This window comes from the organism of the source record quoted next, unplaced genomic scaffold, assembly GCF_019419815.1.
Source record: "Pyrus x bretschneideri cultivar Hongxiangsu unplaced genomic scaffold, Pyrus_bretschneideri_v1 Contig17, whole genome shotgun sequence".
Taxonomy (NCBI): domain Eukaryota; kingdom Viridiplantae; phylum Streptophyta; class Magnoliopsida; order Rosales; family Rosaceae; genus Pyrus; species Pyrus x bretschneideri.
In genome coordinates this window covers 7,204,583-7,230,431 of record NW_025999468.1, presented here as the reverse complement: position 1 = coordinate 7,230,431, position 25,849 = coordinate 7,204,583, and the positions used below count along the sequence as shown (strand labels likewise).

Sequence of the window (25,849 nt, the reverse complement as noted above, 5' to 3'; positions counted from 1 at the left end):
TATAACACACTCTAAATGAAAATTTAATTACGAAACAATACAATACATAAGTTCGAATCATAAACATGGAATTTTGGAATCTCTAAATGTGTTCCAATTTGCATTCAACTTCTTCCAAGATATTCGGATTCGGAAACTTTTGAATCAAATTGAAATTTTTACTCATGGAATCGAAAATCTGAATCCAACTTCTACCCCTAGGTCAGCCATTGGGCCGACCATATTTACACACTTCTTTTTATCTTTTACACACTCATTTCAATTTTTAGCCGTCAGATCGAATGAATTGAAGAAAATCAAAGTACAGAAATTAACAAAAAGTGTGCGATAAGTTAAAGAAAATTTGTGGGCTTAAAATGGGCCGGATGGTAGTTTAAAGGGAAAATATGACCCGACCCATAAACAGTTGCAGTCGTTTTCACTCGGACTAAAAACCCTAGCACTTGGCTTTTCCTACATCGTCTCTTGCTCTCTTATTCGCATCACTCCACTTGTGCTGCAGCTGCTCTCTCTCTCTCTCTCTTTCTCTCTCGCGGAAGAACGCTCCGCCTCACAGGTCTCTCTCTGTTTGTTTCTCGAGAAAATTGAAATGAAAATTCTTCTCTTCCAATCTACCAATTTCTTTTCCTACGGTAATCAAATTGCTGATAACAAAGGTGTTTTTTTTTGGCCTTTGCATGTTTCAGATCTTAAGTCTGAGCGAAACGTTTTTCCGGAACAGCCATGGCTTTGGTGAGTTTAGTTCGTTTCTTCTTATTTTTCGATTCGAATTGTTCTGATTGTACTGTAGTCCAATTCTTATCGCGGTTGATTTATGTTTGGTTTGCATCTCAAAAAAGTTCTTAATTTTATGAATAATATGATCGTATGTGTTCGGTTTTACCAGTGGCCGATTTACTTATGGTTGATGATACAATTCAAATTTGGATGTTCTTATATTGATCTGTGTTCGAAATCGGATTCATTTTGCAATATGGGTTTTGTTGATCTGATATTATTGATAAACACTAGAAAACTCGTCAGAACTTAAGCAATTTTAGGGGTTTGTTCTGCTTTAGTTCACTTCATATTCGTACCTGTTAAGGTTTTTTATATGATTTGTGGGAACCACCCGATGTGTTTTGGTTTCAATTATTATGTTATGGGCTTCAATTTTGGGATCTCCGTTTGCTAATAGGTTTGTATTGTTTACTTTTCAGGTCTTGCATGCAGGGAAGACAAACAAAAATGGTTACAAGGCGCTCATTGTTGCCGAGTACAGTGGTGTGAAAGTTGAACTTGCACCGAACTTTGAGATGGGTGTTACAAACAAGACTCCTGAGTATTTGAAGTTAAACCCTATCGGAAAGGTAGAATTTCGTTTTCTTTACATATACATGCTTGATGAAATTTTAGTTTGATTTTATGTATTAAAGAATCTGTCATATTCCAGGTTCCGCTGTTGGTAACACCTGATGGTCCCATCTTTGAGAGTAACGCTATTGCACGCTATGGTAAGACTATGTTTTTCATCAAATTACTTTTATCAATTTCTACTGGTGTATTAGAAATTAACTATGTTTTTGTGTTGCTTCAGTCGCACGCTTGAAGGCTGACAATCCTCTGTGTGGTTCTTCTCTGATTGACTATGTAGGAAACAATATTCCTTCCTGAGTTGTTTTTCCTTGAGTAAATCTAAAGGCTCAAGTGCATTTTTCCTTTTTATGTTTTATCTTTTGTCTCAATCCTTGTGAAATAAGATGTTTGTTATGCTTACATTTGTTTGTTATTCTTTAGGCCCATATCGAGCAATGGATTGATTTTGGATCCTTGGAGATTGATGCTAACATACTTAATTGGTGGTTATCGAGAGTGGGACGTCGCATGTACCTTCCTCCAGTGAGTTGCATAATCATAATTCTTTATGTCTCTTTATATTCTTCCCAATTTAGATAGCATCTTTGTCCGATTTGGGTGCTTAAGGTGTGCTTATTTTGTTTATTCTTTTGTCATGATTGAAATCGATCATTATTTATGTAGACAAGATCAGATGTACATTTTGTTGAGTTAGTAGTGTCACATTGTGAAGATTGATGGAATACGATTATAATATTAGTTGTACTCTGTAAGGCTAGTTACAACGAATCCTGTTAGGTGTTATGGTTAGATATACAATCATGTCAATTACCTTGGCTGAAATGGTCAACAAAAACTTTGTGGTGACTGGTGACACTTGACCAAATTGAAATATATGATTCTTTTTCCCTTATTTACAGTGCACAATCTGTATTGTTTATAAACCACATCCCCCCCCCCCCCTTCTCTTTCTCCCTCCTCCTCCCCCTCTTCTGTTCCTTCCAGCTTCTTTGATGCTTCATGGAGTATTTCTAACTTTTTTGTATATTCTATTTAGGATGAGGAAGCTACAATTTCTGCATTGAAGAGAGCACTAGGTGCCTTGAACACCCATCTTGCTTCCAACACATACCTAGTTGGGCATTCTGTAACCCTTGCTGACATTGTTGTTGGTTGCAATTTGTACTTGGGGTTCACCCAAATTTTGACTAAGAGCTTCACCTCAGAGTTTCCCCACGTTGAGAGATACTTCTGGACTCTGGTCAATCAACCAAACTTCAAAAAGGTAATGGGTGATGTCAAGCAGGCTGTTTCAGTTCCACCAGTTGTATCTGCAAAGAAGCCTGCCCAACCTGCTAAAGGCAAGGCCAAGGAGGAGCCCAAGAAAGAAGCCAAAAAGGAGCCGGAAAAACCCAAGGCAGAAGCTGCCGAGGAAGTGGAAGAGGCTCCAAAGCCTAAACCCAAGAATCCTCTTGATCTGCTTCCCCCAAGTAAGATGGTATTGGACGACTGGAAGAGACTTTACTCTAACACAAAGACCAACTTCCGTGAGGTTGCTATTAAAGGTAATCATCTTAACGCTTGGTCTTTCTGGAATGTTGGCAGTCAAAAGCATCATTTGGGTTAAGTTGATGTTTGCGTCCTTGTTTATTGCAGGATTCTGGGACATGTACGATCCCGAAGGATACTCTCTTTGGTTCTGTGAATACAAGTACAATGATGAGAATACAGTTTCCTTTGTGACACTGAACAAGGTCGGTGGATTCCTTCAGAGGATGGATTTGGCCCGCAAGTATGCTTTTGGAAAGATGCTTGTGATTGGCTCAGAGGCACCCTTCAAGGTGAAGGGGCTGTGGCTCTTCCGTGGGCAAGAAATTCCCAAATTTGTGATGGATGAGTGCTACGACATGGAGCTCTACAACTGGACAAAGGTTGACATTTCGGATGAAAACCAAAAGGAGCGTGTCAACCAAATGATCGAAGACCAGGAGCCGTTCGAGGGGGAGGCTCTTTTGGATGCCAAATGCTTCAAGTGAAAGTATCTAAATCTAATCCCTTCACTTGAAATGGTGTTTTTTGTCTGTCTATCTTTTTTGTTAGGGTTTGTTTCTTTGGTGTCTGAGTGAGACCAAGTATAAGTTACAAGTCATGTTTCTGCACTTCAATTTTGGAGAATGGTTTAGACATCTAAAATTATATATGATACAGTCTTCGAAGGTTTATTATCTATGGTTTGAATCAGTTAGGTTAGCACAATGTTAGTGATACTACCAGCCTAATAATGGGGTGTATTTGCCTTTGACAACTTCTTGAATGACCTGTTAATATGCCATGAAAGACACGAAAGTAACATGTTCTGCGTCAATTTGTTAACGAGTCGAGTTGTTATTTGATCGTCCGTTAAAACTCGATAAGATTCGATAAGATATCGTTGTCAGATTTAGATATTAGGCATGATAAATTTTTACATGACCAGTTATCACGACATGAAAAGGCACGGTCCATTAACGAATTGGATTTTTATTAGGTCACAACACGAACATGACTTGTTTGCAAGATCTAGGGCGTATGGCATCTCTTGTAATCAAAGATACCATGTAGGACATCTCTAATATCCGACCTTCCTATGGTGCGGGATCTTGATTTGAACCCTCGTTGGTCTTCTCGAAGAAAAGGAAAAAGTTTGGGATCTTGGAATCTTGTCATTGAATCGGTTCTGCGCCACAAACTATTTGGATTCAAAACGCATTGCTGATTTGAAAAAAATGTACGACATTTTAGAGTGTTGAGTAATCTTTAATTTTTGATTAAAAACAAATCATTAATCATCTATTTATAGTCTTTAAAATTGAACGATGGTTAGATGAGATCTAACTCTAAGAGTAAGGGCTCTTGATGGTGGAGTATTCAATACTCATGAACATCGTAGCCTCAATATTGTTGATTATCTAAATAAACTATTGTGTCATTTTGTATTACTACGTCATTTGGGTGATACTCATGCTCGAAGTTTCTAACATGTCTCTTTTTATGAAATATATACAACCAGAATTGAAACTCCATGTCTTACCCTGTAAAAAAAAATTGAGGAGAATGCAACGTTTTTCCTTTCTCGGCTTTTCTTGTCACACTTCAACCATCTGCTTTCTAGATCACTTGTAGAACTTCAACTATGCAAATAAATTAACCAAGTTAGAAATCGTTTAACCGTTAATTAAACATAGTTTGTCAACTCTATTCTATCAAATAATTATTGGATGAATAAACAATAAGAATTTAATTATTTTTTTTACAAAGACAATCTTTAGAGAATGACTTAAAAAATAGGCTTTTCTAATAACTCCCTCCTTCGGAATAAAAAGGAATCTAACATGGTGCAATTAGTAATATGGAAAATACGTGGGTCATTACTGAAAGAAATAACATTTTTGTTGTATTCAAATTTAAAAAAAAAAAAAAAAAGATAAAAAACACGAAAAGCGTTGTTGCGTGTAAGGGGAGCGATCTCTCCAAAAAAAACTTTGAGAGAGCGGAAGGTTTCAGAGAAGACAGTTTGGGAGAGATGAGTGAAATTTCTGGTTGCAGATCGCCGACTTTGCTTTTATTATTAGCTTCAATTTCTCTCCAATTCTTTCCAGGTTGGGCATCACAAACTCCTCATCAATTTCTCTCCAATTATTCTGCTTTAATTTCATGTTGATTTATATATTATATGCTTTCATGTTGATTTATATACATATATTTATATTTATATATACTTGGTAATTGAATTCTCTCTGTGTTAGTTGCTTTCTGGGTCTGTTTCAAATCACTTTTTTGGTTTCTGAGAAAAAGAGAGTTCTAAATTTGTTGTTATCTGTTGTTCATTAGCTAAAACCTACCTTACCCAAACCCAAGTTAGTCATTATTTGCTTAATCTTCCCTTATAAGGAAATGTTTATGTTTACATTTAAAATTAGAGTCTAAGAAAAAAAAAATCCAAACTTTCCTTTTCCTTTTGGAACATTGTCTCGATATGTTTACTTTCGTATGGCCGACTTTGAAGTGGATTGTGTATCTGTGTTATCTGATTTGGTGGAATCCAAGTATCGTAGCTGGGTTTTGAATGCAATCTTAGTGGAAATCTATGGTTGAGTGTGGTGTGGTTTAGAAACCTTTGGAAAATGGACAAAAGAGAAAAACCACATATTTTGCAACATCCCCAAATTTGAGTACTTGCTTTGGTATTGAAGCATCCCTTAAGCATTGTATGATCTAATTGAAGTGCTATTGCATTTAAGTCTTGAAAGAAGACCTTTCGATAGACTAGACCCTTGCTTTGCGAAGTAACAAGCCTTTATGTGACATGAGGGGATTTGATGGACAGATGAAGGAATGAGATGTGATGCTGCAATACGCGTATGATTAATTGTTTCTCATGTTACCACGATAAGATCTTTTAAATTTTGGTCCTTTTCTTTCAGGCCTTTCTGACGATTCATCTAGTTCCAAAGATGGTAAAAAATCTGAGAGTCATTCCACTTCCAGCCACACCGGTTCAACGTTGGTCATCATATTCCTTGGACTTGTAGTAGTTGCGTTGTTCTCCTTTTTCCTTTTCAAGCTATGGCAAAAGAAGAAACGAGAAGAACAGTATGCCCGGCTTTTGAAGTTGTTTGAAGAGGATGATGAGCTTGAGCTCGAACTCGGTCTTCGGGATTGAAATACTTTGTTTATATTCAAGGTGTGCCTCCTACCCTATTGCTTTCTTCTTTTTAGTGTGCCAACTGTTAATTCTTTCTTTCAATTGATTTACGGGGATGACTATATTATAATTGTCATTAACAATGCGACATTGCGTGACCAGTTTTCTTTTCTGAATGCTATGTAGTGTTGATACCTTTACAGTGAAGCTGTATGGTGCAAAGCTTGGTGACATTGAATGAACCAGTAGAAATGCCCTTTTAGTTTTTATACCCTGTAATTAGTCGGGTGTCAGAATACTAAGAAACTATGTAGAGCATCTTAATTGATAGACACAAATTCACATTTTTACTTACAATTTCCGGCCCAGATGGGTATTTTTTTACATCCCCTTAAAATTCACCCATTGGAGGGCTTTATGGCCAACAAGAACTGTAAAATTCGCATGCCTACATTTTTCATCTTCCATTTGAGATGCTCTTTGAGATATCAAAATTGACAATAACCTTTATATGGAAAGCTAACGGTATAGTGGGAATTCTAAAAATGTGTTAAGGGGAGAGTAAGAGTTATTAATAGTGTATTGTAAAAGGGAGAGACCACTTTCTGCACAGAAGCCTATATGGATCAATATAAAGTGAGATCTTATCAGTTTCTAATCTTCCTTGTTTTTATTTAGAAATCTAGACTGATGGATTTTTTGGTATCCTTTTCCTTTTTCACTTGTGGTTTGATCATACTTTAATTTATGTAGATGATCTACCAAAAATTTTGCAAGTTTATATCAAATCCTTGTGATATCCATCGCTTACCGTATCCTGGTTAAGTTTGGAAAGTTAGTCAGGTTATGGTATTTCTTCATATGGACACCTGTATCATTATGATTGTTGGTTGAAGAATCACTTCCTAATGAGGGTTTTTTCTTCTTTGTTTTTGCAGAGTTGCGTGGATTTTGTATTTGAAAAACTCACTCTCCTAACCAGGATGGAAGTTGGGTGTCTGGGGTTGAGGTTAGATAATTTCTGTCAATTGTGACATTTGTGATCATATCTTCAAATGTAATCTTATGCTTTTACTTTTCGTTTTGTTTCTTGAGTATGATATCATACCATATGTGAGGGATACTATTTCATATGGAGCGCTGAGGTTCACAAATCAGTGTTTGTATAAATGACCTTGATTTCGAATTCACATGCTTGATTGACATCAAAATCTTAGTAAGTGGTCTGAATCTTGATATAATTTCAGGCAACTGTAAGTCTTGTAAGCCCTTAGCACCATCTTCTTTCAATTGGTTGGCGTGCATATAAATGCCCGCTTGATAAAAATATTGTTCGATCACTCTGCCTACGTGGAATGATATGTCCTAACGGATATTTTGTGCGTAGAAAACAAGAAAGTTATTTCAGTTGTTTTGAGAATAAATGAAGTTAGTTCACTTGTATTTGGTAGATGGTAGGTGGTAGATGGCTTCTGGTATGGGAACTATTTTTTTGTACAGTTGTTGGGGACACCTGCAAGGCATGTCAATAATAGTAGTTGAGTGTTTCATGCTAGGCCTCACCTTCAAGTGCCTTTGTTTGTTTACGCTAAGTTTTTGATGTAAAGCAGGAATGATATTACGACTTGTCTTATGCTCCTAGGTTCAAGATGGTTAAGTTTTGAAGAGTTCGGATTGGACGTTATCTGAGTATGACGGTAGTAGAATTTACGGGGTCAGGATGTCTTTCTCAATGCATAAACTATTGAGAATGCTATTCCTAGTTATCCGGACCTAGATAGTAGAATCATCTCTAATGCTTAAAAGCTACTTGTTTTCTTTTTTTTTTGTCATTGTTTGATTTTCATGCTGAGCTGCATTTAGAAAGGTTTGATATTACAAGATTTCGGGCAAATCTTTACCAGCACAGTGGTACGCTTTCCGTGCGCTCCTTTCATGAGTTCCATGATGATCCTGTTAACAAGGAGATCCCTTTTTATTTCTTTCGAACTATTACTAGCGCAGTGGTTCATGTTTTAGCAATGATCTGTGGATTGTATCTGTTTCTTACCCGAATTTTGGGGTTACTTATGCTGCCTTTACTCTTGGAATCATAATTTAGTTGTGTTTCGTTCTTGAACTTTTTGAACGGATTGCAGAATTTTGGTATTTTCGTTTGGGAGTGAGCTGTGAATGTCGATGTAGCACCTTCAAACCCGTAATTTATGTTTTCAACATTCACAGCTCACTCCCCTTTCATTTGAGTCTCTCTCCCTTTCTATTTCTTATGATCTAAGGTATCACTAAATTTGTATCGCCGATTGCCTTGCCTTTCAAGTAAAGATCGAAGAAGGTGCCGGTGCGAGCTACCGGACTTTAAAATTTTAAACTTATTTCTGCTCGGCTGTTAATTCAAAACCTTGTTTCTGTGACTGAAATATTGGATAATTCCGAATTTTAATTTTCCATGCACTTACTAATATATAATTAAATACTTAGAAAAACCTAAGGATTAGACTGATTAGGGGAAATACTTGATTCAATTCTCATTCTCTCTCCCCAATTCATTTAAATATGTATGAATTTCATTCTATTCCGTAACATCAACGAAACCTTTTTAATTACAAGCGGTATCACTATTTAAGCTACATTGAGGGGAGGCCTTTTTTTTTTTTTTTTTTGAGTACAACGATATATTTTACACTAAGGATTCAAATTTGCCATCCACGATATTCGAACCTAAGACCTCTCACTTACAAGTAAAGAAAAATAACATCAGACTGTAGTACTGAATAGCAAGTAAAAAGGCCGGGTTCAAACCCAAGATATGGTAGGTTGAAGAGGAAGGTCATATCTATCGGAAAAATATTCTCTTCGGATCCGAACCATCCAGATCGTAGTGATCAAATAATCCCAGCCATTTATGTAAATTGTGCGGCCGAAATCACTTTCATCTTTAACATTCTTACTCCTTTTCTTTCTCCTCAACATCCATGCCATCTTCTTCGTGGCGATCGACGAAGCAAAACCACAGAGAAAGAACGAAAGAAGAAAATGCGAGGGTTGAAGGTCGGGTAAACATGCAGTGGCAATTGGGGTGCGATGGGGAGGGGGATGTGAGTGATGGTAGGGAGGTCCATAAGGATCCAGATGGTTCTAATCTGAAGAGGATATGTCCCCGTATCTACCAAGGTAATCCACCGCTTGCAACATAGAAAAAGTGAGTAAAAAGATGCCAAACAAAATGGCAAAAATTAGAAACTCATCTGAACTTATTTTTATTGTAAACAATAGCACAATACACGCATACAAGATAAATATAAACTTAGTCAATGTAGCATTTTGCCTGGTACAAGATGCTGGAATATGATCACAGGAAAATCAAACGGCGGCCTACAAGCTTGAGGCTATCAAACAAAGAATATGGGCTCGTTCAGAAGTGCTTTTAAAATGAGAGGTGAAAATATTTTTAAAACCAATCTTTACTAAAAATCCAAGTGGATCATAGAAAAGCGCTGCTTCCTTAAAGAAGCATATAGCTGATGTTTTTTTCTTAAAAAAAAAACACTTAAAAGTGCTTTTAGAACCCAAAATCAATTTCACCAAAAGCATTTTCATTCATTTTAAAAGCACTTGCAAACGAGTTCTAAATCACTGTGGACGTAGAAGGCATGTCGTACGGAACTGCCGAACCTGTTCACCCCGTCTGAGAGGCCGGACGAAGGGCCCGAAATTTGTTCATCAGTTTGTCAACAATGCTTCCCAATGTGTTGGAAATCAAAATTATCAAGATGCCGAAAGGTCTTCGACAAGGCAGATGTGAATGTTTTCAGAGATTAAACCACTAACGATCAGCATAGTTTTAGGATTTATTACTTCCCTGTCTTGGCTCGTTTCATCCCTGCACTGTTAAAGGGCGACATGCTCGGGCTTAGACTTGGGCTCATGCTAGGGCTCTCTTCCCTCAGTGTACCGTTCAGCATAGCCAATTCTCTAAGTTGTTGCTTCTTATAGTGATCGAAGGACTCGTCCTGCAAGAGACGGGTTAAAACCTGTCCAAGAAAATGAATTAAGAGTCAAAACTACGCGACCAATACTATTCATACCACAGGCTTCAGAAGGTTCTCGAGTATTGCCACTGCATGATCCAAGCGAGCATTGATTATATCCTCCGGAAATTCAGCCTCCACCAACACGTGCAACGGCTCATTAAGATGTTCATATCCAGGCTCGTCTTTTAATTTCTCTTCCTGAAGAAAAACAATGTACAAGGCACATAAGGAGCCAAATGATGTCAACGAAAACTAGAATTTGACAAGGATACATGAGTATTTTTCAGACAAATAACTCTTCGATGAAGTTTGCAAATCGATATTCCGCCTGCCATTTTTAGCACACCATGCCATTCAGAAAATGACCAACTTAATTGTCATTCAAAAGTTGAGACCATAAAAATGTAAGGATACATTATCTGTTGAAGCACACCTGACCCCAACCAAAGATTAAAGAAAATGAACGAAAGACTTAACAATAATCAGGCACTACTACACAAGTCCAAACTACGATATCAGACTGAAGCAGTTAGTTCCTAGCTACCTCCATCTCCGTCATTTTGGATCCATCAAGCTGTTTGTAGTGAGTTGTAATACAACTACACAAATCCAAGCTAGAAACATATTTATATTTACACGTCAAGAGAGAACTGTATACCATGAACTCTCACTAGCATCAATTTCAAGCTTCATGTTAAAGTTTTTGGAAACCTCACGGATGGCCTGAAGCTTGTGTGAGTCCTCTTATTAGAGATCCCTTCTATTCTAACACTGAGCGCTATTTCAAACAGTTTCAATTTTTTTTACTCCTGTTTGTTACTCCTACGCTACTGGCCTACAACGAAGTTTGTCGTTTTGTTATGATAATGTTTTTCTCGTACATTATATATATATATATATATATATATATATGTACACACACACATCTATATTATTGTATATTTATTACGCCGCCATGTTTCAATTAAACCTTCATCCTCGCATTTGTGGCATCCTTATTTTAGAAGTTTGCAAAGAGGTAGTGGACAAGAACATATGATCTATGAAATTAATTATGTTGAGTATTTTGTAGAATGCATGAATTAATACCTACCATAAACGAATATGAATGAGCAAATTTAGAAGTAAATTTTCATGCAACCATGCCAGTGCCAACTAACTACCCAAAAAAGATGAGCAATACCTTTCCAGAATCCTTCACTGAGCCCCGGCCTCGGATGTACACCCTACACTCTGTCATGGCTTCAACTCTTTTTAAGGAGTTCCCACGTGGTCCCAAAATTCGGCCAACAAAATTGTACTGCCAAGTATGGTGTGAAAAATTGTTAATTAAGACAAAAAGGTTGAAAATAAACTCTGCACAAATCATAACCCCTTCCTTACTTACATGTGGATATTTGTCCACGGGAAGATCAAGTCTAATAACTCTCTTTACAATAGGGGTGGTTGGAATTCCTTGCCCCCCAAGCCATCCCATAGAAGGAGATTGGAATGGGGCCATTCTCTGGATATGTCCATTGTCCTACAGGAGACAAATTATGATGAATGAAGATTCACACATACAAACAACATAAGACATGAGCAAAACCTAAACTCTCTTCCCACTATGTCATACACCATAAAAGAGTTTTATTCAGCTATGAGTAGATGATTGTACTGCGAATGGTAGAGTGGTTTCAACAATAACATATTGGAAGTTGGCTTGGATGGCCACCAAAACATTACAAACTGGACTACAGCTCTGGCATACAGTGTCTCACAGGCTTGTCAAACACGCATTAAAGAAAACAAAACTCTTGTCTTACATTTCAAGAAATGAAGGCTATACTGTCACACATGCAAGCAAATATGAAGACTATGTCCTTGTATGCTTCTAATACTATTGAAAAAAATTAAGAAAATTAGACAATGATAATTGAATTCAAGCAACAACTATGGTCAAAAATTCAAACAAAATACAAAATAAGCATCACCCACTTCTATTAGTAGAATTACCTCCATGTGTATTCCTGGCCATCCCTCCAGATCCATTGGTCTACCATTCGCATTTTGACTTAATGACCTAAATGGACTGTCATGCGTAAATCTTTCACGATCTGCAGGAGTTTGATTGAAGCCTGATATTTGTCTGATCTCTGTCATGGCGTCAAAGAACAAAGTATGCTTCAGCAAATAACCAAAAAAGACCAGAAAAATGAAACTGTAGCTACACATGGTTAAGCATTTTACAAGAGCATGCAGTTTCCAACCAACATGCTTAAACATTGATTGTTATAGGAGACACTGCACAAAAATTTATAATAGATGATTGTATAGTGAAGAAATTACAGTTACCACCGCCTAACAGCCCTTTTCAAGGACTCAATACTTTCTCTATATAGAAACTATAACTAATGTTAAATGTGAGGATCTGATAATTTACAGCTCAAAAATCATCCAAAAAAAAAGATCTTTGTTCTAGTGTTCTTTTTATTCATTTCTAAATACACCATTTGGTATCATTACTTCCGACACGCAGGGGAAGCATAGACAGTGCAAACATATTTTGTGTTTTGAAATATGGATTGGAACAAACATATCCAAGAACAGCTGTCAAACACACACATGCCAAGTAGTTAAATCCAAACTGATATCACAGTACATGACTGTCTGCACATACATGTAAACCTGTACAGAAAAGTATCTTGGTTATGGATTAATCAGATTTTTAGAAAGAAAAAAGGGCGGCCAAAACTTATTGTCAACCCTAAAAAAATGTTCTTAGTTCACAAGAGAAAACAAAATTTAATGAGACATAAAATTTAGAAGTGACCTACATAGGGGAAAAGCATTAGATAGAAATTTCATCTAACCATGATTTAGAAGTCTGCTACATTGGGGCAATATTTGCAGGAATGGTCCCAACTTTTGCTTCTCTGCCAGTAGTTCAGCCAAATATCTGCCATAACACCAGCCAAATCATGTGTCAATTCCTAGCATACTTCGAAAAGCAGTAGTATGTAGTGTTTATTACCAGTTAATATTTGGAAGTTGAAAATTGTATTAATGTAATTTTGAGAAAGAATATTCATGTTATATCATATATGCAGACATCACAACGTTGCTTTGATTCTTTGAATGATTGTTTTCACGAACTTAAATTGAATTATTATCAGAAAAAGATCATGATTTCCAAGGGAATAAGCAACATGCTCAAACATCTTCAAATGTATACATGAAGTGAGATGTGCATCAATGATTGAGTACAAGTACAAACATCGTTACAAAATGAACAAGATGTCGACAGGAAGCCAAAATAGTAAAGAACATTAACATGACCAAAAGGATAAAAGCAGCCCTCCAATCAGTAAAGAACAGCAAAATAAAAAGAGTTTCTCTGAACTTTGAAGAGTCTAAAGTCCACAAAGACGACTGTGCTTGAAATTTGTCCCCAAACTTACCTCCCTCCTGTCAAAAATCTTTCTATATCTTTCTTAGCACCACAATCACACCACATCTCCATAGAACTTCTTATGTTAACCTTTAAACTTCCTCATTAAAAAATAAAAATTGAAAAACAACTTTCTGGTAAAACCTGACTTTCCCTCAGGATCTCCACCACAACCAAACGCAACCGGGTAATGACAAAAAATGTTCAATACTTTCAACCATGCCACAAGTGTTTCACCTTACAGTTAGCAATGATCCATATGTTTCACTCAAACATTATACACCAGTCAAAAGAGAGGGGTATTAGGTGTCTAGCTTTCAACCATGTCACAGGTGTTTCATCTTACCATTAAAAATGGACATGTGGGGTCTGGGGACTATCTGACACAACAACAGCAATATGCATAACAACAGCAGTGATTTGGTTACGCTTAAAAGCTCAGAGACAAAGCAGGTGAGCACGAAAGTAGGTTCCAAACTACATCTCACAACTTTCACCTGCCATGCTAACAACACTTTACCACTGAAGACCTTGCTCGCATCAAAAGAATGAGTGGGTTTGTCTTTTTCCTTTTATGATTTGATTCAATATTTAGAAACATATAGTACTATGTATGATCTGAAAGCAGCCGTGAAGTGAAATAAGAACTAGTAGGGCTAAAGGCCAACGTGCAATCACTCAAATATATATTCACCCTTTGAAGCTTATCCATGTTAACAAGTTCCTGAGGATTACTGTGTTCGATATTCAATGGGGTTCGTTGGCTATATTTTGTATGAAATGCATGCAGAAACAACCTCCCAAATGTATGTACGAAAGAACCAATCAATTTTTTTCTTCATTGGTAAAACAAATTGACTATCTATGGTAAAACAAATTGACTATCTGTGGCATTTAAACATATTTCTACTTCAATTAGAGCCCGAAATGCCTTCGTAAAACATATCTATATTAAAAACATACACATTTTCTCTTGAACAGTAAAAGAAACCGGCAATCTAGATATAATTTATGGCATTTCACATTTCAGGAAGAAAAAAGTTGTCTAATTACAAGGTAAGCTAAAATGTCTGAAAGAACAATTTCCCAAATATGAAATCATTTACTACCTCCCTTTAAATGTTTTCCATCGGAAACTGAAAATCAAACGGGGTTTATGTAATTAACTCCCAAAAACTCATGGAGCATACTCAAGGACTCGATAATTCATAGTGCCATACTTTCTTAACCCTACTAAAGATAATAGACGAAATATAAGGACTGAAACCCAAAAGACATCAGAAAAGCATGGGACAGCCACATATACGGGATATAACACATAAGCCCTTGAAAACTAAGTATATTCTATGAAAGCAAAACCAAATAGAATAGCCATCAATGTACTAATGATAAAACCACCACCCACACCGACAGAAAACGTCAAGTACGGAACCACCAGCTACACATGTCACCGACAAACTATCGACAAGGAATCGAAATGAGATTGAATTAACGGGTGAAACATTAAAAGTTAAGCAAATTACTGACCTCTCTCGATCTGCAGGGAGAGAAGACCTGTGTGGAGAAGCATGGACACCAGGAGGTGGGTACTGGAAGTAACTTCCAGGAGGGATTCTCTCTCCCATAACGCAGGCACTACTGTATATGTCAAATAACCCAGAAAACAAATTAACAAACCCACTTCAGAGAACGCACAAAAAGTGGCATATCATTATGTAAATGTCAAATGAGCAAAACCCAGTTGAAGAAAACACCGATGAAGCATTATCTTCACAATAAAATTGATCCCACTTTGAAGAAAACACACAGCAAACAATAGAACAACACACAGCACAGCAAGTAAACAACAACAATATGTATTTAGAGAGAGAGAGGAGAGAGAGGGGAGAGAGAGGGGCTTACCGGACGGGAAGGAGAGAAGAGGGAGGTCGGGGCAGAGAGATTCAAATCTTTTCTGCCCCTTATTGGAGGCGGGTGTTGGTGCGAGAGAGTGAACAAAGAGGCAAAATTCCTACTACAGCATGAGTCTCAAACCATCCCTCCCTTGCATTTATATATTTTAAGTCAAATCACTCTTTTTTATTTTTCCTTTTATTTTCTTTTCCTGCCTGGTAAAGTGCCACTCACCAGTCAATGCTCTATTATTTTTTGTTGTCACTTCAAGGTGACTTGCTACCGCCGCTCGTAATCAAATTTTCTGCATTTATCATTTGACATATGTTAAATTTATGACAATAAAATTATAAAAAATTAAATTTATAAATACGTATCAGTTAATGATGAGGTCGAGAGGCTACACTCATTTAAATGCATAAAATTTGATCTCATAACTCATGGTGGGGCATTGACACTAACCTGATTTAGGACATATTTAGAAAAAAATCCAAATAATAAATTATAATTTAATTAGTGACTTAAAGTCTTCCAATTCAAAATAAATAAATTAAGTGAATTTGAACTGATCCTTTGTAAAAGATTGGCCTCTTCCTTTTGATGCATTAGTTGTAGATGATTGACCCTTACAAGTGAATTTGAATTGGGTAGTCGTGAAAGTAGTGATTGACGTTGTTGAATTTATGTGATGGAGGCAGCGGAGAAGGTACTATTTCATCTTGAGTTAAATTCTTCTCACATTTTAAAATTAAGCGGCCCAACCTACAACAATAAACACAAATTATTGCTAATTAGTTTATTATTGTTATATATAAGATTCAATGTATTGAACACTAAAAAATAAAAATATAAAACTAAATACTTCACTTACTGAGTCTTCAAGTTCATCCTAGAATATGAGGTCGTCAATTGTAGATTATAGAAATAAAATTCATTCCTCCTAAACTAATCACTAGTACACAGTAGAACATCAATCATTGTAGTTGAGGCCAAGAGAGAGTTGATTTTAATTCAACGGTTGAGATTAAATCTCAACCAATCCGAAAGCCATATAAATTATAATCTTATTTTGTTCAATTTTTTTTTTTCTAATCTTATATATTATATATTTAATTTGGTTTAGTTTGGTCGTTATTGTGACATCTTGGCTCAGGCCTCCACCACAACCCAGGCTTGACTCCACCGTAGCATGATATTGTCCGCTTTGGGCCCCTACCACACCCTCACGGTTTTGTTTATGGGAACTCACACGAGAACTTCTCAGTGGGTCACCCATCCTGGGATTGCTCCTGCCCGAACTCGCTTAATTTCGGAGTTCCGATAGAACCCGAAGCAGTGAATTCCCAAAAGATCTCATGCTAGGTAGAGATGGGAATATATATATATATATATATATATATATATATAAGGCTTACATGATCTACTTCCCTGGACAATGTGGGATGTAACAATCCACCCCCTAGGGGCCCGATACAGGTGTCGTCCCAGCACGGCTCGATTCGGGGTCCTAGTGGACATTTTGGGTCGGGGTGTGTCAGTTATATTGACACCTATACCGAATTTTTCCGTATTTTTAGTTTGATATCTATATAGAGCGGGTCAATTTTGGTTTTTTCGGTTGTTTATTCCACCCTATCAATAAAAGATGAGAATGAATGTCTCACTTGCTCAACTTATCATTTATACAATTAATCACTTTGATGTTTTATTTAGTTATAGCTTCACGCTATAATGTTTGATAAATAGACCTCTAAGTATTTAATAATTTCTCTCTAATTTCCCTAATATTTGATTTCTCTTCAAATTTTCCAAATCTATTGCATATTTATATCATTTTTAACACATTATTGTTACAAAACAATAGAAAGTGTGTTCCCAAACTTAGAGCTCATTTATAACTGTTTTTAGAAATAACCAAAACGCTTATGTTCAAAATGTTTTTAAAATGAATCATTAGTAAAAATTAAAGTGGATCTTAGAAATGCACTTTACTTGCTTTCTACAAAAAGCATATGTCTGATGCTTCTTCCAAAATAGATCATGAAAAAACACTTAAAGTACAGTTAGAACTTAAAATCAATTTCAACGTTTTCAGTCATTTTAATAACACTCTTAAACGAGTTATAGGATATTAGACTTGAATTCGAATTCATAATTTGATGAGTACATACATTTTTTTTATTTTTTATTAAATGACAAATTATGTTAAATTAGCCACCAATAAATTCAAATCCACACCATCATGACATCAAATATCTTTCCACCACCATCATGACATCAAATCGCCACTTGCTAACGAGATTACATGCATTGATTTCAGGCTATTTCAATACTTTATTACTTCGATATGTCACGTGCCAAACACACCCACGTATGCATACGTATATCACTTCTTCGTACTCAAAACCCAGAGAGAGAATTACAGAGGAGGGGGAGAAGACCTGAAGGCGCAAAACGCAACCGTTTCAACTCGCTCTTGCGTCTGTAGCATTTTCGTGCATGGCGATTGGTGAATTAGGGGTTTCAAATCGACCTCGATCGATGATTTTCAGAAGCCAAGAAGATGTAATTTAGCGGAGATTTTTCGTGTATTTCCGAAGCAATTTGCGAAAACCGTTCGATTCTGCGAAGCTTTAAGTTGGTTTTTCTAGGGTTTTTGTTTTTGGATTGGGGAGATGATGAAGGGCCAGTTGGATCGAACCAAGGTGGTGGTTCGACACTTGCCGCCTTCGATTTCGCAAGCTGCGCTTGTGGAACAAATCGACGTTTTCTTTGCTGGCCGCTACAACTGGGTTGCTTTTCGTCCTGGCAAGAGGAGGTGGGTTTTCTGGCAAATTTGTTAGTTGGTTCTACTTGAAATACAACTTCTTTCGCTGTCTTATGTGCCATTTTGGCTTTGTTTTCATAATTTTGTTGATGGGTTAGCATAAATTTTGTGTAGAAATCAAAAGGGGATACGTATTTGTTTGTGGGTTTATTTTAGTTCATACTATCAACTCATGGTTTGTTAGTACCTTAGGTTCATGCTGCTTGGAATGTTGACTTTGTATCGGATGGGAGTGTTGAGTGGATTCTTCTGATCTGTTGAAACCTTTTCACATTTCAATTTGCACGGTTGAGATTGTATACTTCTTCATAGCTACTGTGTTTTGGCACCTCCAAGTTATTGCATTTATTTTTTATTTTTAGGGGCTATTTCGAATTATGGTCCTCACTTTGTCTATGGTGCCTATAGAATCGTTTACTCTGTCGGTTGCTTGTTTTCTGCGGCATTAGTATTTTTATTATTTTGATAAATAGCTTTTGAAGCGCGTCTTATGGGCTCCTTGTTCTAATAAAGAAACTTTTTATCATGGCTTAAATTGTAATCATAATAGCATAATGACTAGTCATATTTGAGCATCAAGTGTTTGAAACTTTGAAGTAACATTCGGCAGGATGGAAGATTAGCTAATTTTCTTTTTCTTGAATTAATTTTTCAGCCAAAAGAATCAGTCATATTCTAGAGCCTACATTGATTTGAAGAGGCCAGATGATGTATTCGACTTTGCTGAGTTCTTTGACGGTCATCTGTTTGTTAATGAAAAGGGTACTGTTTGAGCTTGTTTTGCGGATTTATCATACACATCAACTTTCTTGTTAGAAGTCTTATTGAAATATATCTATTCAGCTTATATGCATATTTGTTTTGGTTAATGATATTTTATTCTTTCTTTTGCTAAGGCGCTCTCCTAACTCATGGTGGTAATGAAGTTTTTTCATGTGCTTTACTTGCAGCTAAAAAAATATATAAACTGCTGATTTTTTATTTTTTATTTTTATTATTTTTAAAAGATTTAACATGTTGTTCTCATATATATGTATTTGTTTGATTTCTATTTGTCTCAGGAACCTTCCACAGTTTTTATTTGAGATAATGAAATTTAAAAGTATTTATTTTCCATTTTCAGGCAGTCAATTTAAAGTTATTGTTGAGTATGCTCCTTCACAACGTGTTCCAAAACATTGGTCTAAGAAGGATGGTCGTGAAGGAACCATATTCAGAGGTAATAATTTAATGTGTAACATTCATTTAAAGAAAAATTCGACAGCTTGTTTTGTTGCGTGTGGACTTATATATACAATTATTTTCCTGTTAGTAAGTACAAGTATTTACTTGATGAACATCTAGATCCCGAGTATTTGGAGTTTCTTGAATTCATTGCAAAGCCTGCTGAGAATCTTCCAAGTGCAGAGACACAATTGGAGAGAAGAGAAGCAGAACGATCTGGTTAGTCAGACAGATCACCTAATATAATAACAAAGAAAATTTATATTTAGTATTGAATTCTCTTTTAGTGCATTCTTTCAAATGATTCATTTTTCTTGTCTAACTTTTCTTTTTAAAGGTGCTGGAAAGGACGTTCCAATAGTTACACCATTAATGGACTTTGTTCGTCAAAAAAGGGCTGCCAAGGCTGGATCTCGGGTATTTAATGGCTTATATTACTGATAACTAGGAGACGATTGATTAGTGGAATTCATACTTTCAATATGATTTTCAATTATTGCATTTTAGTGCTGTTAGGAGATGTTAAAATTGAATTTTAGATAAGCATTGATGAGTTTCTAAGCATACTTCATCTTTGCTGACAGAGGTTACCGTCTAATGGTAAAACAAGTAGAAGAGCTGGTGCATCATCTGCTCGAAGTCCTACTTTACCTATGACCAAACGGGGTTCTGAGAGGAAAAAGAATTCTGCCTCAATGGTACTCATTTTTTTATGCATATATGTAGCCGAAAGCCAGTTTATCAAATCACCTTTTTCTGTTATTTTTTTTAGCTGAATAAGTGTTTTCGTGATAAATCTCACTCTACCCTTCCATTGATCAGAATTGAGAACTAATTGATCTAGAACACCCAGTGATTCACAACCTCCACCATCTTTGGAATCCTTTCCGTTCCCTCGCATCATCTTCGAAATCCTAGTTATTATGGTCATAAGTTTCAAATTATAGATCATCTTTCATCTCATTGGTTGTTTGAAACTCTGACTACATGTTCAAATATGACAAAGGCTGGTAGATATTTATGTTTAAAACTGGTTCATTAGGAGTTTGAAATTTGCATTGGCCAGACTTCTCCTCATAATCAAATTGAGGGGTTGATAATTTCAACTTTTAACCGTTGGAGTTCCTCAGAGATGAAACAAATACATTCCGCAATGGTAACCCCCCTTTTTGTTTATGTTCTTTCAAAGCTATAATAATATGAATTTAGTACTTCTAATACTTATATTATATGCACTTTTTGTAGTCATTATATTTGATCAATGTTACTGTTATCATATGTCATTGTTCAAAAAGTAGAAGAGATGAAACTTAGAAGGCTAGTTGTTTTTTCTACTTTTGTGTATGGGTTGTATATCCAAAATTTGAATAATTTTTGTAGGTTTTCTGCATTACTTTTGGGACTAAAAGGTATCGTACTAATGTAGAATCCTTGGCTTATCCTCTTCTTGCTGGAACTTTTTCATCTTATTCACAGGGTTTTGCATTATTCTGTTTTCTTGTAGGTGGCTGGCTTTTGAGGCCTATGACATTTTCTTAGTTTTTCATTTTTGGCAGTTCCTAGTTCCATGTTCGTCTCGGAAATTTATAATTGATTGCAAGTCAAATTTTATGTTTAAGGTTATTTAGAGGGCCTGTCTGATTTGCAGTATGTTGTGAGGGATGCTAGAAAGAACACCAGTGCCAAAGACAAGTCAACATATACATTGGTACCCAAGCGCGATGATCAGCAACCTTCCGAGAAGTCTGCCATTTTGGCATCTGCAGTTGGAACTCAATTGTTTGAAGAGGAGAGTGGTATGTTATTTGATTGTTTGAGAGTATTTGCTGATGACTAGGCATTTTTTGCCCTAGTACCCTCACTCACATGCAATGGTTCAATGGTTTTCCTTGTCTATGAAGTGGAAGTTATCACTTTTGATGTCTCTTTTAAACTTACTTTGATGTCAAGGTTCTTTTCCCTTTCATTCGTCTGGCGCTTGTGATTATGTTGCAAGTACTATAGTTTTCCCTTCAGTCATTTTCTTTTAGGAATGGTGGACTTTGTGCATTTTATCATATACAGAATTTAAGGTTTTAAGTTTTGTAGAGTTTTGAACTTTGTTCTTAGTTTGGTTATAATCTTTATTTAGTTGCAGAGAATACTTTGAGCATTTCATAGCTAAGAAATATTTTTGGTAGCTTTCATTGTTTCAATTAATTTTCAAGTTGGTTGGTTGATATAGTTTTAAGTTTTAATTGGAGAAAATCAGAAGTTTTGCATTTACAAGCTTCTTCCTTGCATCCCCTTACATTTGATTTGTAGGTTTTTTTCCTCCCTCTTTATAGTTCCCTTTTTGAGTATTATCTTTTATTGTAGGGTCTCTCCCCCCCCCTCCTTTCTTCCTGAATTCTGGTATTGCGCCTTTTTTTTTCCTATCTGACAGTGAGTTGCTTTCCATTTTTGATCTATAAGTTCTTACCCCTATTTCAGGAGTTTTGGGTGCTGATGCTGGGAAAAAGAAAGTCTTGCTTGTGAAAGAGAAAGAGAAGGAGATATCTCATGTAAACCTCCTCCTTGCTTGATCTCATTTATTGGTTATCTTTTGGTCTACAATGGTGGGGTGAGAGGGCGTTTTATGTTTTCTGATGTAGTTCTGTCAATATGCCAAATGATGTCAGTTAACTAGTTAACTTGTTCTACTTTTTGCACAGCATGATATAATTTAACACTAGATTGAGTTGTGACAGGAAATATTGACTATAGGTGCAGACGGTAGTGATAACGACATGCATGTTATAGTATGCATGGATTGCAGTTTCAGCATGATATAATTTAATATCAAATTATATTGTTTATTGTGTGCATGTTTCTGTTGAAAATCTAGGTGCGACTATGTACTTAATTTGCATAATTTAAGCATATGTTATATAAAAATAAACTTTTAGCTTCTGAAAAAAAATGGTCATCAAATAAGTTGCAAAGTGGCAACATTTTGTTTGCGTATTTAGACTGGCTGAGGGCTTTGACACTGAGAAATGTGATCTCCTTTTACTTCTGTTCATGTCTATCACTCCTTGTGCAGGTGCCGGCGAACATGTCACTGCAGCATAGTACATATTCTAAAAACATGGGTGGTTCAGTTGCACTGAAACAGAACCCGCGTCATCATGATAAGGGAAGGATTATCAAAAGTATACTTCTAAACAAGGATGCACGTCAAAGTCAGTCTTCTGGGATTCACTTGGAGCAGCAAATCCAGAGTTCAAGTTCAGATAGGGACAAACGACTTCCTCGGTCGCAACATGTGCAATTGATTTTAAAGGATACAAATGGAGCTCCAGATCATAAGATAGTTGGGAATGACTTGCATGGTAGTTATAGTGAGAAGCAGGAGAAACGGACGAGGAATAAGGACAGACCTGATCGTGGTGTATGGACTCCTCTTAATCGTTTAGATGGATCATCTGCAAGCGATGAGTCTTTGTCGTCTGCTTTTCAACCTGATCACTCACTCTTAGATTCTTCAGAAGGTGCGACTACTGTTCAAAGGAAACTTTGTTTTAGGGTTACATTGCTACGTACTCTAATCAATGTTTATATTTCTTTCCATGAATAAGTGAAAATATATGGACATAGGTAAGAAAATATTATTGTTGAAACCTTGAAGAGCTTATCAGGCATTATTTTGCATGAATAAAAAAAAATCCTGTGTAGAGTTCTTATATCAAATACTGAGTGGAAGTTAAAACCCAGGTATTAGATATCTGTGTAGGTTCCAAAAACACAATTATGGACGAAAATTTTAATGTCTCTATATTGGTAAAAGTAAGAGAAACATTTTTTGTGAAACTTCAGATGCTGTTTATTTGATCAATAATTTACTATTTTGACTATAAAAAAACTAGTTAAATGTAGGTCCATAGGAGCTCCCTTCTTTCTACATATAGTGCAGCTTACATGCTTACTCTTAAATTGTTGTAGTGACTAGTGGCTGATTGAAATATGTCAAATTTCCACTTGTAATTTTGGTAGAACTATTGAAATTTTGAACAAACACGGGAAATGGCAGTTTAATGCCATTACTATTCCAGGACCTAAAAAATATATATTTTGGCAAAAATACTGATGTTTCTGTATGACTAGCAAATGTTTTGCACATTAAAGCACCTATGCATCTGCACGATCTATCTTTGGCCTGGCAGGAGCTTGGTGCATTTTTCTTGATGCGGTAATAACAAATACTAATACTTTATGCAGGCTCCCATAAACATCATGGTCGCCGTGGAGCAACACATGGTGTTAAGGATCTTGATGGCTCTCCAGTTGCAGGTGAAGGAAAACATTCGAAGAGAGGCTATGGCTCCCATGAGGTGCTTGTTTTTTCAGCATACCACTTAACTTGTGTTCAATATCTTGTCTTTTATTCATTCTGTAATAGGCTGTTACACATTTACTTTAATGTGTCTGCAGAAACAAGTGTGGGTTCAGAAGTCAAGTTCTGGTTCCTGAGGATTTTCTTTTTGTTAAATTGGTAAACACAATCTTATATCCATCATCATATGAATTATCCTGATGATCATCTGAATTACCCTGCCTTCATTCTTTTCTACACAATGGATAATTGATAGTTAGTAAAAAGTCGATACAAGTTGATTGAAAAAGAGTGATACCTTTTACTGATAAGAGAGAAACTAAGCATAGGTGGTAGGAACATATGCATTATAGACCTCTAAAAGGGGGACCACTCAAAGTAGACAGATCAAAACTAACATGTGATTCATTTGCAATATGGGATGGCTCTTTTATGTATTTAATTAATTAGGTTTTGATCCGAGTCTTCTAATTGTTTAGTGACCAGTAAGAAGGGAATTAACTGTCTAATGATCTATTTTTTGAAAAATCAATTTTTTATGTGTAATAATCACTCTTTCGCACACCAATAGTACGGGCCATCAATTGTGGTAATCATTGGAGCTGGAGGACAGCTCAACTTAAATGAGGTCATTTGTCATCTTGTATGAATTGTGGTAGCCTAATGCATCATATGAAGTTTATTGTCCTGTTCTATATGGCTTTCATTTGAGATTCCAAGAGTCTCTCTCGTTTGTGATGGTATGTTGTGACAATCACTATTCCCAGCACTGCCGAAGATGCTATCTTTTTATTGTCTTCTTTAACTGCTAGCCGTGCTATCATTATCTAGAACTACTGTGTGCACAACTGCATTAATTTGTTATTTAAGTTAGCGTTTCTTGTTGAAGCTTCATGCCTATCTGCACTTCTCCCTCCTGCAGATATTGTGTTACATGTATGATAGGTAGTTAAGAATTCCGTGTATGCATGATTAGTATATATTGCAAGAAATTGAGAAAAGAAGGAAACAACTCTTCTTATAAGAGGTTTAAATCGGGATTTGTCTTTTTATAAACGACTTAAAATTGGTTTCTGTTGATGACTTTGCAGTGCGATGTTTTGGCTACTTCAACCTTGAGAGTGAATTACCAAAAAGAAAAAAAAGAACCTTCAGAGTGAGCATGTACCAGTGCCCTGAAGCTGTCTGATTTTTTCCGGACAGATTACAGAGTTGTAAACAAAGCGTCAGCAGCATTGAAAGATGTTCCTTTCGGAAAGCCATACGGAGTGATGGAGACACGTGTATATAAGGATAGCATGGGTTTGAAGAAATTTCCAACTTTGCTGGTGACAGCACGGAAATAGGAGGGGAAACGAAGAATAGTAAAAGACATCAGCATCATTAAGGTATATAACAGTTTTTATCAGAGTGCCCCCCAACAATGGTCTCCTTGCAGAAGAGTTATGCACATTCCTTCTCGCCTTTCACTGGATATCGGAATATTTAGGTATTTATGTTATAGATGGTTGTCGTCCATTAGTATAACTGTAAATATGAAGGCTGTGCACTGTATGCGGCTTCACGGTTTATTTCTTATGTGTCTATGCCCCCTGTTGCGAGCAGTGTAGCATCTGCAACCAGTTAGTATTGTAAGGCCCTGGAGTTTTCTCTGATACTCTGATTGGGGGCTTGTTTCGAATAGAAAAGACAGCTCGAGCCATTTTGCAGTTGATGGCCGGGCGAGTGACTGATTGATTCGGTCTATGTCTTGGCAGTGTTTCACCTTGTATTAACGGAGGAGACATTGTTCTGAGTGGAGATTGCTGGAATATAGTTTGTTAGTTTGTTCTCTCTCTCTCTCTCTTTCTCTGAAAAAAAAAAGGCTTCCACCGGACAGTTCTTGCCAAGGCAAGTGGGGGGCCACGTGAAGCCCGACCGTCAGTCCGAGGAGCCTTTAGGGCATGTCATGACACAGTTGGAAAGCAACGTTGATGATTGGAATTGTATATTTCGAATTCTCTATGTGCATGTTATAGCCTTAGGTTTTTCGAGCTAGCGGAACTGTATAGGAAGCACAAAAGAGGAACAT

General features: G+C 36.4%; 4 protein-coding genes across 5 annotated transcripts; 3 read left to right on the top strand and 1 right to left on the bottom strand.

Moving 5' to 3' along the window:
• Positions 1-426: 426 nt before the first annotated feature.
• On the top strand, positions 427-3,560 carry LOC103946377 (elongation factor 1-gamma). Its single transcript, XM_009357063.3, has 8 exons — positions 427-556; positions 687-732; positions 1,200-1,349; positions 1,433-1,493; positions 1,577-1,629; positions 1,777-1,878; positions 2,393-2,900; positions 2,992-3,560. The coding sequence occupies exons 2-8, from the start codon at positions 724-726 to the stop codon at positions 3,369-3,371; spliced, it is 1,263 nt and encodes a 420-aa protein (XP_009355338.2). The 5' UTR covers positions 427-556; positions 687-723; the 3' UTR covers positions 3,372-3,560.
• A 1,253-nt stretch (positions 3,561-4,813) lies between these two features.
• On the top strand, positions 4,814-7,209 carry LOC103946376. The gene is made up of 3 exons (XM_018647269.2): positions 4,814-4,973; positions 5,799-6,058; positions 6,958-7,209. The coding sequence occupies exons 1-2, from the start codon at positions 4,898-4,900 to the stop codon at positions 6,035-6,037; spliced, it is 315 nt and encodes a 104-aa protein (XP_018502785.1). The 5' UTR covers positions 4,814-4,897; the 3' UTR covers positions 6,038-6,058; positions 6,958-7,209.
• Positions 7,210-9,252: 2,043 nt separating this feature from the next.
• Positions 9,253-15,541, bottom strand: LOC103946375 (KH domain-containing protein At1g09660/At1g09670). The gene is made up of 8 exons (XM_009357062.3): positions 15,383-15,541; positions 15,008-15,118; positions 12,903-12,988; positions 12,046-12,185; positions 11,438-11,572; positions 11,234-11,350; positions 10,105-10,248; positions 9,253-10,029 (listed from the first exon to the last, which is right to left on the bottom strand). Exons 2-8 carry the CDS (start codon positions 15,103-15,105, stop codon positions 9,871-9,873), a joined length of 879 nt encoding a protein of 292 aa, XP_009355337.2. The 5' UTR covers positions 15,106-15,118; positions 15,383-15,541; the 3' UTR covers positions 9,253-9,870.
• A 2,217-nt stretch (positions 15,542-17,758) lies between these two features.
• LOC103946373 (regulator of nonsense transcripts UPF3) lies at positions 17,759-25,611 on the top strand. Of its 2 annotated transcripts, XM_048581700.1 has the most exons (12): positions 17,761-18,191; positions 18,856-18,962; positions 19,324-19,419; positions 19,545-19,643; positions 19,762-19,841; positions 20,009-20,122; positions 21,073-21,220; positions 21,897-21,967; positions 22,489-22,936; positions 23,664-23,776; positions 23,877-23,937; positions 24,870-25,611. In XM_048581700.1, the coding sequence occupies exons 1-11, from the start codon at positions 18,049-18,051 to the stop codon at positions 23,913-23,915; spliced, it is 1,458 nt and encodes a 485-aa protein (XP_048437657.1). In that variant the 5' UTR covers positions 17,761-18,048; the 3' UTR covers positions 23,916-23,937; positions 24,870-25,611. The 2 variants fall into 2 exon arrangements, with proteins under 2 accessions (XP_009355334.2, XP_048437657.1); XM_009357059.3 differs by lacking the exon at positions 23,877-23,937 and having other exon boundaries at positions 17,759-18,191.
• Positions 25,612-25,849: the final 238 nt, after the last annotated feature.

What these genes read in the sequence shown, in the direction of transcription:
- LOC103946377 (XM_009357063.3), top strand. An exon ending in AGTTAAACCCTATCGGAAAG is followed by an intron (nt 1,350 to 1,432) that starts GTAGAATTTCGT and finishes GTCATATTCCAG; the next exon opens with GTTCCGCTGTTGGTAACACC. An exon ending in CCGTGAGGTTGCTATTAAAG is followed by an intron (nt 2,901 to 2,991) that starts GTAATCATCTTA and finishes TGTTTATTGCAG; the next exon opens with GATTCTGGGACATGTACGAT.
- LOC103946376 (XM_018647269.2), top strand. Translation starts at nt 4,898, where the DNA reads ATGAGTGAAATTTCTGGTTGCAGATCGCCGACTTTGCTTTTATTATTA. An exon ending in TTCTCTCCAATTCTTTCCAG is followed by an intron (nt 4,974 to 5,798) that starts GTTGGGCATCAC and finishes CTTTTCTTTCAG; the next exon opens with GCCTTTCTGACGATTCATCT.
- LOC103946375 (XM_009357062.3), bottom strand. Translation starts at nt 15,105, where the DNA reads ATGGGAGAGAGAATCCCTCCTGGAAGTTACTTCCAGTACCCACCTCCT. An exon ending in TAGCAGACTTCTAAATCATG is followed by an intron (nt 12,186 to 12,902) that starts GTTAGATGAAAT and finishes ACGCCATGACAG; the next exon opens with AGATCAGACAAATATCAGGC. An exon ending in CAGTGAAGGATTCTGGAAAG is followed by an intron (nt 10,249 to 11,233) that starts GTATTGCTCATC and finishes GTTTTTCTTCAG; the next exon opens with GAAGAGAAATTAAAAGACGA.
- LOC103946373 (XM_009357059.3), top strand. Translation starts at nt 18,049, where the DNA reads ATGATGAAGGGCCAGTTGGATCGAACCAAGGTGGTGGTTCGACACTTG. An exon ending in ATTGTTTGAAGAGGAGAGTG is followed by an intron (nt 21,221 to 21,896) that starts GTATGTTATTTG and finishes CCCCTATTTCAG; the next exon opens with GAGTTTTGGGTGCTGATGCT. An exon ending in GAGGCTATGGCTCCCATGAG is followed by an intron (nt 23,777 to 24,869) that starts GTGCTTGTTTTT and finishes ATGACTTTGCAG; the next exon opens with TGCGATGTTTTGGCTACTTC.